At 45.2% G+C, this 15,015-nt stretch overlaps 2 protein-coding genes and 1 long non-coding RNA gene across 3 annotated transcripts in view; all 3 read left to right on the forward strand.

Annotated features, from left to right (window-relative positions):
* The first annotated feature begins 467 nt into the window (after positions 1–467).
* On the forward strand, positions 468–3,731 carry rpl38 (ribosomal protein L38). The gene is made up of 5 exons (XM_060037635.1): positions 468–549; positions 736–762; positions 1,303–1,363; positions 1,824–1,946; positions 3,264–3,731. Exons 2-5 carry the CDS (start codon positions 760–762, stop codon positions 3,287–3,289), a joined length of 213 nt encoding a protein of 70 aa, XP_059893618.1. The 5' UTR covers positions 468–549; positions 736–759; the 3' UTR covers positions 3,290–3,731.
* Positions 3,732–4,291: 560 nt separating this feature from the next.
* The window catches only part of ttyh2 (tweety family member 2), a 45,263-nt gene continuing 34,539 nt past the window's right edge, over positions 4,292–15,015 (forward strand). The window contains exon 1 of the mRNA XM_060037619.1: positions 4,292–4,838. Within this exon, the coding sequence (XP_059893602.1) occupies positions 4,710–4,838 (129 nt within the window). The 5' untranslated portion in view covers positions 4,292–4,709. The remainder of the gene's footprint in view (positions 4,839–15,015) is intronic.
* LOC132447028 (uncharacterized) lies at positions 4,863–11,146 on the forward strand. The gene is made up of 2 exons (XR_009523017.1): positions 4,863–6,484; positions 6,803–11,146. It is a non-coding gene; the product is annotated as an uncharacterized LOC132447028 (long non-coding RNA).

Consider the following 15,015-nt stretch of genomic DNA (forward strand, 5'->3'; position numbering starts at 1 on the left):
GGCCTATACAGTGGCTGTGTGTATGTGTGTGTGTGTGTGTGTGTGTGTGTGTGTGTGTGTGTGTGTGTGTGTGTGTGTGTGTGTGTGTGTGTGTGTGTGTGTGTGTGTGTGTGTGTGTGTGTGTGTGTGTGTGTGCGTGCGTGCGTGCGTGCGTGCGTGGGTGGGTGGGTGGGTGGGTGAGTGAGGGGGCGGGGGGGCTTGAATTGGATATCATATATTGTCGATGCAGTTAGGAATAATAACTCTTGTACATTTGGCTGTTAAACATAAGTAAAAACCACAAAGTGCATTTTGGGCATCAATATTGGTTGGCTCTGTAATAGGAATGCTACATATTTGCTATAGAATTCAAATAAATTGTTACAACAATAATTTTTAGAATGTTTTATGAGTGACATACAGTCAATGAAAGGGGGAGAAAACATCCGAACGACATAAAATAATAGTTTTGCTTTGGTTTAATTTTGTCCTTCGTGGCCTGCCGTAGGGAGTATAAAATGAATGTTAAGCGGAAGTCCCGCCCTCTTCATCCCCTCTCTGGTTGACTGTGTAAGTACCATTTTTTTCCACGTAAATAAAATCATGAAACATCTGCTCTAAAAATGAATAATATATTGTCCTATGTCTAAAACCGATATTATATTGCGTGTATCGCATTTTGTATGATGATCATGTCTCTGTAGTAGTTAACATTTGTTACTTACCGTCCATATTCTTGCTGCGTCTTTCCTACAGGCTTCAGTCGGCTAACACGGCAACATGGTAAGACTTTCCTCTCGTTGCATGTCATTACTAATTGTTTCATTTATCTGTTTTCTTTGTGGTATAACGTGATAACAATTGCTCCAGGACTTATTCTGTTTGGCTTTCCTTGGCTCTTCTGACTGGCTAAAGTAAATGTTTAGCTAGCTTGCTACATGTTAGCCTACTAGCATGACAGGGCCGCCACATCGTTTGGTGAATGAATGTTTCCATCAGTGTTTGGGTATTAGATTTAAAACACTCATGATCGATAACGCCGCGCTTTATTGTAGAGCGAAACTGCATGTACGAGGCATATACTTGCATGACATGCTTAAAAAAACTACATTCTAGTGTAACGGTAGGCTTACAGATTTGAGAATTGGAACAGTGCAAGCTGTCTTCTTCTGGGGCTGTCAGGCCAGTGATTTAGAGGCTTGCTGTTGAAAAGATGTAGAGATGCTAAGAGTCGAGTCGCACTGACTCAGGCACACAACGTTATGTATCTCTTTACTGCAGTGCACCTCCGTAGCCTGGCTAATGTTTCTGTTCCATTCACAGCCACGAAAAATTGAAGAAATCAAAGATTTCCTGCTGACGGCAAGGAGGAAGGATGCCAAGTGTAAGCTGTTACATTTGTTTGTCCATACTGATCGGTAGTTCGTCAATGTGTACATTAGAACTATTGAGTGAATGTTTCCTGTAGTGTGGGCTGCAGTGTTCAAACTATCTCCCCTTACCTGTTGTGTGTGATTAAGTCCCTAAAATGCTATCGGTTGTTGAATTCACATGTTTTCTGTAGTAGGAACCAAAATGTATAACGCCTTGCATCAAATTCCTTGACTGCATCTGCCTTTGTCTTAAACAAATATTAAGCTGTGTAATAAAGTGGATGAAGAATGGATAAGACTCCCAACAGAAGGGCTATTGGTTCTAACCCTTAAAGCACTATGCACATATGCTATTAAGTTTCTGGCAAGCAGCTATAATGTCCCAGAGTTACCTTGGATGAATGCATGTTGTGTGAAGTCTGCCTCTTCAAAAGGAAGTGTCTCAATTCATGCATCTTGTGTCGTCTCTAGCCGTTAAGATCAAGAAGAACAAGGACAATGTCAAGTTCAAGGTGCGCTGCAGCAGGTACCTGTACACCTTGGTCATCACAGACAAGGAGAAGGCCGAGAAGCTGAAGCAGTCCCTGCCCCCAGGTATGTATTGAACACGACACAGTAATATGACTGGTGGCTTTTGTATTGATGATGCAAAATAGGGCAGAGGATACAGGGAGGACGGATTCACACCAGACCCTTCAGAGTGGAAGAATTTACTGGCCAAGCAATTGTTTAAATATGTAAACCTGAGATTTCACCTACAAAATCAAATATAGACGCTGGCTGTCAATGAAGGACCCTTGTGTTATCTATATTATCTAGCATAATTCACACTTGATGTCTGAATCTGACTATTGTATAGTAAGACCATGCGTGGTTGGGACTAGTGTTAATGCGCCAGGCAGAGCGGGGTATTTCTGTATAATATCGAGGGGGGGGGAGGGGGCGGTCGTAGCCTCCGGTGACCCCGTAGTTCCTTTAATCAGGGTAAAGTTGAATGATGGTTTGGCTGTTAAGTAAAACATTTATTTGGCCTAAATGGTTTAAGAGGGTAATGCGGCACCAAATATTGTTGGCTTAAGTTTTAATAGTTTAGATCAAGATTTTCGCTGTGCCAATTTAATTCAGGGGCATTTTCTCTAAAAACGGTCCTAATAACCTTTGGTTAATTGGCCAAGTTTTGCGTAAAAAGATGAGCATCATGACGATGACATTCCTAGTTGCAACCTGCCCTGATTTAACTCACAGCTGTGTCTTGTCAGCTAAACTTGCCTGACGAAAATGTTGGGCAGCAACACCGCTCTAGAGCATTCTGTCGGTCGATATTTCTAACACAATTTGCACACCTACAAAATAGTTAGTAGTTATTAATTTTTAATTTGGACCATGTATTTAATTCTTTGTTATTGATTTGGCCCTTTGTTCAGAAACATTCAGAACAGCTGTTTGTTCTTTTTAATTGGTCTTCTGCTTAGTGTGCTTAATTTATTATGCCCTGAAAAATATATTGAAATTAAAAGTAAAGTTGACTGGTGGCTTGAAATGAATACTAAGCATTGACAAAGAGAATCTTTTGTCAGGGGCAACCTTATTTTCAGACTTATAAGAGACTTCTTGGACTGGCTCTTAAGTCATTTGTCGCTTGCTATTTAATGATGCCTTTTCAAATGTAACACTCTGATGCAGTGCATTAGCGTTGCTCGTTCAGTTTATGAGCCATGTATTAAAGCAAATGGTTCTTTTTGAAAAGTAGTCAAAACACAGCAGGCTTGTTCCGGACTAGTCTACACTCAATCTTGCTAGAGAACAAGCCTGTTGCTTCTACTGACCCATTAACTAATTTCCTTAGACGCCTGATCTGTGTAATGAGTAAAGTGAGTGTTTGCTAACCAGACTTATTTTATTATTTTCCAGGTCTGGCGGTCAAGGAGCTGAAGTAGGACTAATGCTGTGTACAGATCGTTGTAATAAAAATTGGAAAAAAACTGCTTATTTGTTCGTCTTTATTCCATGTTATACATGCAAGTGATCACTAACATTTGTGACCAAAACTTGCTCCAGGATATATTATTGGGGGTGAGAAAGGATGCCATTTTTCCACTGTAAAACATATCGACAACTTGTCCACAAGATGTCACTGTTTAGCCGCAGGTGGCATCCAAATAATTTGGAAGGTTAGTTATTTGGTAGCCTGGTTAAAACCAGACCAAGCCAATCGTAGATTGCACGTTGTTCTCGGGAAGCTGCTGTCATTTTCTTCAGAGGCGTTATCAACGGCCTACTTCAGCTGACAACGCGATTGGCTGCATGCCGTCGCTTCCCTGTCATTGTGTTAGACCAGCAAATAGCGCGCCAAGGGGAAAAGCCAGCTCGGTGATCGGCTCTCGCAAAAACGAATCGGAAGCAGAAAGAAATGTGTTGCTCTTCTACAGACCCTTGTGCAGGGCGAACTCAATTCGCCGGAAGAAATGGCGGGGCTACCCAGGCTAGTTATTTGTTAGGCTCTTCTGGTCAAGAGACCTAGGAACAAGTGCATTATCAATAAAGACATGCCCTTAAAAGTGACTAATGGCAAATAAAAGCGCATCAGAAAACCAACTGTTTTAAATGCTACAATATAGAAAGGATATCGGAGTCTTGATGGAAATAAATTGCATATTTAGTGTTAAATTATGACATGTGAAACTCACTATAAATCTTCAATGCTGGAGTCACTTGCAAGGCCTGTAGAGGAAGTACTCGAAAGCTGCAACTTTATGCTTGCGTATTTGTATAAGTAAGTTTTCGTATTGGGAGGATGCATTATGGATTCAAAGTTATTATTCCATTTAACTGCGCTTCTCATAACCGCCCGCTAGAGGGAAGAAGGAATATTCAAATTCTCCACAAATAAATAATTTAGTATTCTGTTCGAATGTTAAACTGCATCAAATCCGTTTACTTTAGGATTGGCAAAAAATATCCATGAACATTGGTTCTCCGACCCTCGTCACTGGTCCTACCCCAGCCTATGTTGCGCCTTCCCCCTGGCTGTGGTGTCTGCTCCGGACCCTGCTCCGCCAGAGCGCCTTTAGTTCGACCAGCTGGCGGTGCTTGGGATCTTTAACCGAGCACACGGACATGGACGTGCACTGATTACTGTTTCTTTATCAAAAACCACGTTTGGAATACATTTGACGCTCCTACTACCGCTTCTACATGCATTTACTTTGCATTGGACTATGTTTTATCCCCAAAAAACAAGGTTTTTCTTTCCTTTGTTTGCATTGAGACTGTATAGAGGGATCATGGGAGGCTGACTGAACTGCCCGTGTGGTAAAGCCAATCTCATTTATTTAAGAAACTTTTTGGGAGACGAAAATGTCTTCGGCACGGGTGGATTACATTGCACCTTGGTGGACTTATTGGCTGCACAATTTCCCACACATAAACCTGAGATTGCAGCCAATAGACAACAGCTTTAAGCCCGAGGACGAGAGCTACCAGCAGGTTAGTAGGGGGGACCCTGGGATCATGAGATGCCCACAATGCATTTATATAACAAAAGTGTAATTGCTCCGCAAATCTTAATGGTTCCACCCGGTTAAGAATGATGTAAACATGTAGGCCTATGTGATGACTATCTCCGGTATTGGGAGGAATTATCTTCTGTGCCTATGCGTGTCATTCATCAACTATGTATACCCGTATTGTCCATGTATGCCAAGACCAAATTGAAGTCACGTTTTGGATATTTTGGATTTTATGTCAATGAAACAAAAGCGAGTTTCGTGAGCATGCATGCCGGGTCTAGAGCATTCAGTTATAGCTCTCCAGCCAGGTTGGTTTTTTAATTAAACTGGTAAAGTTAGACCGATGTGCGTTAAAATAGAGAAATGTCACGCTTCTTTCTTTGTACACGGGTCATAGGTAGCTCTCTATAGACCAGTACATTATAAACGCAGGAGGTTAAGTCGATATTAAAGATAATTATAACTTGGGAGTTTTATTACTGTACGCTGTTTCAATTAGTAAAAGACCAGTCCCTGTTCGGGATAGGCCCAGTGCATAGCCATGGGAATAAACGGGCCTGAGCGACAAGTGGGACAGCCATGGAAAAACACTAGTTTTAGTGTGTGCGTGCGCGTGCGCGTGTGTCCTGCTGTGACTCAGATGGACATGGCGAAACCGTCCCAAACAAAAAAAAAAGTAATTTTCCACAGAACTTTGTGGTCTGTCCTGTCTCATAACGTTAGCCTCATAGCATAATTGCCTACGTCATATTTTGGCCAAATTGTGATATCTAACCTCACTCTGCTTTCCTAACGCTGCTGATTCACTGTGCCTCATTGGCTTTATCCTTAACCAATCAAAGAGTTCTTAGATTCCACAATCTTTATCTCCCTCAGTCATCTATTTGACAAGATGAACCTTAAAATAGCTCCTATGCAATTATGCTATGAGGACAACGATATCTTCACTGTAGCGGTGCTGATAATGGGTGTAGAGAGTTGAAGACCAAAACAACAAAGACATTTTGAAGATGTATGTTAAGTAGAAAATAGTATACCTTGGAAGTGTATCATAGTTATATGGTAATTGTTCCAGCATGTCTAATTGGGAATATTCTTGCCAGCAATAGCAGTGTTACATCCTTTGCTTCTTTAATGAGGCCAATGTGAACTTGCTGAACAAAAAAAGCAAGCCTCTTGCATTATCAAGCCTCTACAGTTTATATTCCAGCGTCCATGAAGTGGTTACAAGCCCCCTTATTATGAACACAATGGTAACCACAGTCGTGATGCATGTGGTTAACCACCACTTGACCCGTCGCCTTGCTTCATGTTATAATACCACTGCTTGCCACACAATTTAATATAATGTAATGTGGTCCGATTAAGATTGACCACAGAGTTATTCACAACTGGAACCAGACTGGCATAAAGAGGATCCTGTAACCTCAGCACTTCTTCTACAATGCATGCCACCGGCGCTCACGGGCAGACACAGCGCTGAGTGGCGAGCATTGAGCAGGAAGGCCAGACATACTCGCTGCCGGGGAAGCCCAGTGTTGTGGCAGGAGATGTGGAATGGGCCTGTCTTCTAAAAATCCCCCCTTCGGCCGGTACAATGCCACGGAATGCAAGGGCCGAGGGGTCAGTCACTCACTGTGTTGCTTTTGTTAGCTGTGTGTGTGTGTGTGTGTGTGTGTGTGTGTGTGTGTGTGTGTGTGTGTGTGTGTGTGTGTGTGTGTGTGTGTGTGTGTGTGTGTGTGTGTGTGTGTGTGTGTGTGTGTGTGTGTGTGTGTGTGTGTGTGTGAGAGAGAGAGAGAGAGATGGCTGAGTCCTAAGTCCTCCTCTTCTGTCACAACGGCCCCATCCCCATGCCGCCGCTAGTCTTGTCAATTATGGGTTGGCAGTAATTGGATTACTTGGCCTGATCTCACTTTTATGTTGAAATGTTCAATGAAAAAGATCCAGATTCAGTGGACTCTCTGGGGGCTTGCAAACCCAGGAGCCATGGACCTTGATGGTGTATTGGCCAGCCTGTTCAGAAGCTCCCCACCTAAAAGGGTACCGGCTTCGATCCCATGTATCCACAAGCTACCTGAAAGATGCCTACCTATCTTCTCCATAATACATTATATATTATATTTTATTATATTTTATTGTATGCTTCTGAATTCAGTTTAAGTGGCTTTGTATCATCCCACCTAAATGTCAAAATTAGAAGTCACTGTAAACAGGAGCCCGTCATAATACTCACCCCAGCTCAGTGATCATCATGCAGTCTTTACCTGAGGAGTGCAGGGGGACTGATGGGCTGTTTGTGACTCAGCATCTCAGTGCCGAGGACCTCAGGATGAAAGGAGGCCACAATCAGAGAGAATGGAGCGAGCTGGGACAGAAATAGTGCAGGAACCTAGTTTTCTGAGTGCGTTGTTGCATGCATGCATTGCATTCCTGAGTATGGCTGTAGAAATGGGTGGGTCTTTTTTAAATGTGTTCCTTTTTAAATGTTTAATGTGTAAAGTACCATCCATTCTATGGATAAAATGTAATAATGCAATTCTTATTCTTTTTTGTTAAAGCTTGAAACTTGTTAGTTGTTGTTTATTAAAATTGACAGGCCTGAACTACATCAACCACTGAATTTTGGACTTTACCTTTTTGTCAATATTGACAAACTGTTCTCTGTATGACTCTTTTCAAACACGGAAATCGCCATCCTTGAGCCGCATTCACCCAGATAGCACAGATTATGCAACCCTTGTATCCGATTGGCCTACTCCAATGCACAATGCTGTCACTCAACATAGTTTGTACTGCATGTGACAGTTTAAAACCAAACTTTCTGAAGCATTCGGAGAGCAAAACGTGTTATAACCTTTGTGCGCACCAGAGATGCTCAGAACGTGCTGGTCCCAGGTCCCTCTGGCTTGGTACGTTGCTTATGTTCCAAAACTGAACTTAAGCTTCCATTAATCATCCGAGTCACCCGGTGACCCAATGTCATGCACTTTCTCATCCCATAATCCACAACGCAGCCTCCCCCTGTGTTCCCAGGGTCCCTGAGAAGTCACCGTGTTCCCTGACTGTAAACCACAGAAAACGCCTCGCTGCAGCCTCAGCGGACACACCCATACTCGTCTTTGATTCGTACTTATGAATGTGATGGATTGACACAGGCACTCAAGTGGGCTTCTGCAGCCTAGTTTCTCTCGTGATCTTCAATAGAAGCATTCATGAACCAATAATAATCGTCATCTTCCCGACACATAAGCATAATCCCTGTATCGATCGCCCCAGGGGACTGATATTCGCCAACACCACATAGCAGAGAAACAAACACAGGCCAGCAACCGCTTAACCAGCATCAGGCAAACAGGGAGGTAGAGTGGGTTCCAGCGGGTCATTAAACAAGCTGATAGCAGGTAGCTATACCTTCCTGTGGAACAGGGCAGCACCAGCAGTCATCTGCTCACATCTGCAGTCTGATTGTTTCATTGTAACACAGTGCACCCCTTCGTTGACACCTCCTCTATGACGACTGCTGATATGGACTGCAGTAGGAAAGCCCGGCCTTGAATATCCTCTTGTAGTGGACTGTTTCTACATTAGATGTTTGTTGTCTTCGAGACGAATGCCAACCATTGTGTCACTCATGTTCAAGATGCAACTTAATTCTGGTTATTGCTTAACCTCATGACATTCATCAAAATGAATGCTGCAATGTTAAAATGGAAAACCAGCGGTTATCAATAATAGACTGGATGGATTAGAATTGGCTATAAAAGTGGTTGGGGTTGTACCTTTCCAGATAAGAAATAAAATAAAGAGCAAACAAACCTCTTATGAGATTATGCCATGAATGACGTGCCATATACTAATGCACCTAACCATTGGAGTTTATTTCACAAATAGGGTGTGTCAATACTTACGATGAACCATACTTCTAAAGTAACGGCTACTCTTAACCGCAAAACACTGCAAGCGGCATCTCCTGCACGGGACAATAAAACATTCTGTTTTAGTTATTCAATGTATCCATCCTCCTCCTCCTTCTGAAAAGTGTTCTTTATTAAAGAGCACTCAAAAAGTACAAGGTAATTGGATGAGATGCAACTGTTTAACATTTAATAACTGAAGCATACAGACACACTTACACATCTATCATCCCTCCCTCTCTCATTTTTCCTTCATAGAAACAATGTTCCACTCGAACGCATCCAAACAATTTCCATCCTCCAGACATTCTCTCTCTCTCTCTCTCTCTCTCTCTCTCTCTCTCTCTCTCTCTCTCTCTCTCTCTCTCTCTCATTCCATCCATTTCTCCAGTAGAAATGAAATGAATAAATGTAAACCGATGTGTTGAGATCTGCATGTTGAAGGTTGAATTCACGTCTTGTGCAGGAGCGAGAAAATGTCCTTAATAGCATTTTTGTTTTGGCCTCCCTCACGTTTTGATACTTGGAGGAGCGGCCCTTTTTTACATTTATACAGAGTCAACACAGTATTTTTGTGTCAAAGGAAGACTTCTTTGATTATTTTTTTTCATCTTGAAATTATGTTTAGAGCTTCTTGCCATTCTGCTCGCAATGCAAACAAAATAATTGGTCACATTGCATCCTTGAATAGAAACCAATTCCATTTCTCAATTTCCACTGCCTTTTCATATCATATCTACTGTGTGCATGAGTGCTGGCGTGTGTCTGTGTGAATGTGTGTGCAAGCCTACTTGTGTGTAGTTAAGCACTGTGATGGTGCACACTTCTCCCCATGTCGTCATGCTCACACACACACACACACACATACACACACACACACACACACACACACACACACACACACACACACACACACACACACACACACACACACACACACACACACACACACACACACACCCCCACCCCCACACACACACTCCCCGCGGGCCCTGCAGTGGCTAATTGACCTCAATCTGTCTCCATAGTGCGTTAATGTCAGTGATTTGCATTACCTGATAGATGGATGGATGCTATGGGTGGCTTGGTCATTCTATAGATGCAGCCGCCATCCTTTCACTCAGTCCTACAGACCATCCATACAGAATTGAACGGTCCTGAACGAAAATCTTCACTGTCAACGACAGTTTAAAATCAATAGTGATTCTGCAAGTGAGGCTGCATTATTGAACAGTTTTCAGGGTTTGGCTGCATGGTGTTCTGGTGTCTGCTAGCTAGACGTTATAGATGTTGTTTTGTGCCCCAGAGGACTGGTCTTTCCGTCAGGCAGCCAGGGGGGATGTGATCAAGGAAGGCCCCGTTGCCCCCCAGGAAAACAACAATGGAGGCTGCGCTGCACCCCAGCAGTCAAAGGAGGCGGGGCTACTTCTGTTGGGGGCGGGGGAACCAGGCCAACTCGATCCCCAGGGCTGATGGGGTTATGCCTCAAGGTTCAAATAGGGTTCCAAATAAGGGTAGATTTAACACGTGTCCGTGTAGTCCTGCATGCGTAAGCGTCATAATCCCAAATATCCCATCAGGGTTTAACATATGACTCTCTAATCTTATAGACTCGGAGGGTGAGGAAAGACCACCGTCAATTTCCACTTCAAATGAGAAAATTGTCCGTTGTAGGAAATCATCTGATGACAAGTGGGAAGATTGCAGCGCTTAACCAAGCCTTGGTTCTCCTCTGGGTCCGTGACCACTGCTGTGCTGCAGAGCATTATATCGTTGAAGAGGGAGACTCTCTCAGCCCCCCTCCCAGCTCATCCATTACCCAGCAGTCCCCTGCTGGGACTCGGGGCTGTAGCTCACCATGGGGATGGCTGCTGCACCCCACTCACCCACTCCTACGCCCCATGCCCCTCATACTTTTCTCAGGCACAGCTGAAGACCTCCTCCAGCATGGGGCTGACAGTGGGCGGGAGGGCGTGATTATCTTGGGCTTGGGGGTGTACCAACCTTTACATGGTTTCAGTATGCTTCAGTACACAGCTCCTAAACAGAGGACCATTACAGCTTCACTGAATACAGTTCCATTCTGAGTACAGTAGAAGGAGGCAATCGAGACGATCCTTGGAAGTCAAGGGGTTATTTATTGCGTTATCTTCATTTTAATTAACACTCTGCCTCTCCCAGATGTCTTAGTTTCGGAGGCTCGTTTTATTTGGTCTTCCAAAACAGATTCTCTCAAGCAACTCCACACTTCACAAACAGTACACACACACACACACACACACACACACACACACACACACACACACACACACACACACACACACACACACACACACACACACACACACACACACACACACACACACACACACGTGTGGGGAACACATTTCCTCTGCAGCACACAGCTGTCCACAACCTGTGTGACCAGGCCTCTGGAATTAGGCTGCGCCGGGGCCTGGCGACACATTCTGCGCCACTTCCAAGTTCCAAGCTGGCGGTGACGACGCTCCTACGATCACCATGGCGATGACGAGCCGGAGCTTATTGCACTCGCATTCCAACAGATGCTTTGGGTTTTCCATCCACATGTATTAATTATGGTCACCGCTGCCCAAGTTATAAATAGAACTGTATATAACACGTGCGCTTCACGTTGTGTTCGTAAGTGAGGGAGACGTACACATCCCACTAGCTACTTCTTAGGTTTGTCTCTGGCCAGGGTCCAGCAGGTGAACCGCAGTACGCAGTGTGCTGATTGTGATGTCTCTCCATCGTAGGCTTGTTAACCTGGGGTTATACCCGTGTCTTCAGGGTAGCCTTGCTGCCCTTCTCCCCCCCTGCCATGTTGGTAAGAACCCAGAAGACATTACACCGTCTCGACCTCCAAATGTCAGATCGATGGGTCCAAAAGCAGCCGATCTCAGGTCATCACATGGCTGACCAGTCATTCTCTGTGGGCTCTGAGCGGAAGAACATCAGGCCACGTCGTGTGTAATGAGGAGGCTCATCTGTCTGAGGTTACCGCGATGTGGCTCACCCTTTGTCTTCACTTCTCCTGCACACAAACACACACAGAAGCACACACGCACACACACACACACACACACACACACTTAACACATTTCTCTCTGTCTCCCATCTCTCTCTCTCTCTCTCTCTCTCTCTCTCTCTCTCTCTCTCTCTCTCTCTCTCTCTCTCTCTCTCTCTCTCTCTCTATGTCTCTCTCACTCTCTCACTGGGTCTCTGAGGAATTAGGTTTCGGCTCAGCTGGATCTTCCTTCCTTATTTTCTTCTGTCATTGTTGCCTGCAGAGAGAGAGAGAGAGAGAGAGAGAGAGAGAGAGAGAGAGAGAGAGAGAGAGAGAGAGAGAGAGAGAGAGAGAGAGAGAGAGAGAGAGAGAGAGAGAGAGAGAGAGAGAGAGAGAGAGAGAGAGAGAGAGAGAGAGAGAGAGAGAGAGAGAGAGAGAGAGAGAGACTCTCAGACCCTAACAACAACAAGCAAGCGAAGAGGGGGCTAACTGACTGAATGCGCTTCAGTGGGCCCGAGCTGACAATTTGATTTGACAAAAGGGCGGAAATGCATCGGCAGAAAAGATGGATGGTTTTTGAAGACTTAATGGAGCATTGACGTGATGCAGTTTTCCTTGGCGTTGGGTTCGGCATGCACGTGTGTTAGGGTGCTCCCGGTCACTCGCATGCGTGTATGTGTGTGCGTTTGCTTGTTGGTGCGAGCGTGCGTGCGTGTCCTTTCACTGAATGGATGCTGCATAATTGAAAAGCCCCCGTTCCTGCGCCCTATTCCTCTACCTGGGCCGAAAGGACAGTGGCAGGCGAGTCAGAATCCATTACAGCGTGCAGGGCCAGCCTCTCCCTGAAGCTCAGTGCTTCCAGAGCAGCCTCTTAATCAATCGCTCCTCCTAACAGCCCTTAGCTCCGATCTCTGCTCCTGTCAGGCAGGTGTGTGCATTGAGTGGCCTCTTTAAATAACAGCATTTACGCCAGAATAATGCAACTATACGCATTCGCAGAAATTCTTAGCTCTTCTTTGAGTCTGGAAGCTCTTTCAGTGAACTTCCAAACACTTTGCTCCTGCTTTGCACTCCCTCTCTGCTCGGTACCCCCTCGACAACGGCCTGGGAACACGGGACCAGGGTACATTTGGACCGGCCAATCACACGCTGGCTAACTCAAACAGACTGTGGTAATTCGCCCCCCTTCTCTCCCATGCCCCGCACCCCACACCAGGGCACCTAGTTAACCTGCCCGTTACCATAGCGATGGGAGCGCCACGGTGTGTGTGTTCATGTTTGCTTGTCTACGTCTGTGTGTGAGTGTTTGTGTGCGTGTGTGTTTGTGTGTGGGGGTGTGTGACTGCATCCAGAAAATGAGGCTACTCTTGTATGGGTAGGAGGCCATCCCCAAAGCTCAATTACCCTCCGACACGCATGCACCCACACGCACACACATACACACAAACGCTCACACATATGTACACACTCGAAGACATACAGTATGTCTCCGTCACATTTATTATGCACATCTCAGCCAACCGAAACACACATCTCTCTCTCTTTCTCTTTCTCCCTCGCACTCTCTCACAAGCTCTCTCTCTCTCGTTGTGCAAGTACTGCCACATCCATTCCTCACACTCTTATCACCATTTGGGGGGTGAGCCATGGGTCAATTACTTCACTCCCCCCCCCCCTTGGATATTGATTGAAGCAGCTGATGGTCGTGAAATGGGACATGATAAACCACTACTACCCCGGCAGATGGATGGAGGCTGGGCCGGGGGGAGGGGCTAGAGCGTGTCTGTGTGTGCGTCTTGTCAGTGTGTGTCTGTGTGTTTGTGTGTGTGTGTGTGTGTCTGGTGAAAGGGGCCCAGGGAGTTAGGAAGTCGAAAAACACAAACAGGACAGGGGGTTTCCATGACGACCTGGCGGAGGGGAAAACCTTCCTGAGATTTGTACCTTTCTGAACTGAGGTTCTCTGTAATAAGGTGAAATGAAAAAAATGCAAAGAAGAAAGTGAGAAGAAGAAGAACGTGAATGTGAGGCTATTTGTGAGCCGTCTTTGACAGAACGTCAGATTCAGCTGCATTTTCACTGGGTGGGGGGGGGGGGCCCAGGAGGGAAGGGGGGTGGGGGGATGTCAACTTCCAAACCCTCAACGCAGCTAGGAAACAGATGGCTCCACTCCTTAAACCAAAAAAAAAGAATCAGAGTTCAGACAAATTAAAAGAGGAAGGGGAAGCCCACGGAGGACCCACATCTCGCCATCTGGAGTAGTTACCAACGCCAAAATGAGGGGGAGAACTGTTAAAGCTCAGTGCTATTTCTGGCGTGGCTCTTCCCCTCGTACGCACACGCTGCCACAAGGGGAGGGATGGGAGAGGGGAGCCGAGAGGGAGAGGGAGAGGGACAACAGAGCTGACCTTGTTTCGCTCACTCTGAGCGCGGCGTGTCAGCCACAGTTCTCCCCCTCACCTGGACCCCCTGAAATTGACCGCTGCTAAAGTCCCATTAGCCCCTGTCCCCCCTCCCCCACCCCCCCGCTCCAGCAGCTGTCACACGCTTTCTAGAAATGAGTGCATTCTGGGGGATGTGCGTGATGTTTGGGAGCCATGTCGCCATGTGAACTATGAAGTCACGTGACGTGAGCCCGGACTGTCTGCTGACAGCCTGGTGCCCGGAACGCCCTTCCTTCTCCTTTTCAAAGAAGGCGTCAGCGTGTGTGACTCAATTTCAGTTGGAAAAGTTTTTGCAGGTTGAGGAAGGTGTTATACTATGTTTTTTAGAGGGGGATTTAAGGCAGGAGAGACGATTAGAACATTCATAAAAAGATTAGATTTTATAATAATATAACTATAAAGTTACTAAAGACAGCCTCTTTTGACCATGTTTTGAGCAAAATCGTCAATTCTAGATAGAGAAGTGTTTACCTGCACTAAACAAGTAGCAAACACTGAATTGATTAGTTTTGATTGTACAGTTGTGGTTCAAGGTCAATTTACTCCAGCCTGTTCATCAAACGTTGAGCCACTTTTAGCTCGGGACCGTGGCAAAGGCTGCAATCAACTTTGTAAGGTTGGAACAAGATCCTGTTTTCACGGCGTCAGGCGTGGATAAATGCATTTGCAGAATATTTCAATAACTAATATTATTGCTGCAGATAGAACCCTATGGATAGTGAACAGGGAAATACACATCCTGCTGTAAAGTGTTGATGTCTTCCAACAAAA

Source organism: Gadus macrocephalus, chromosome 18 (assembly GCF_031168955.1).
Source record: "Gadus macrocephalus chromosome 18, ASM3116895v1".
In the NCBI taxonomy this organism is placed as follows: Eukaryota; Metazoa; Chordata; class Actinopteri; order Gadiformes; family Gadidae; genus Gadus; species Gadus macrocephalus.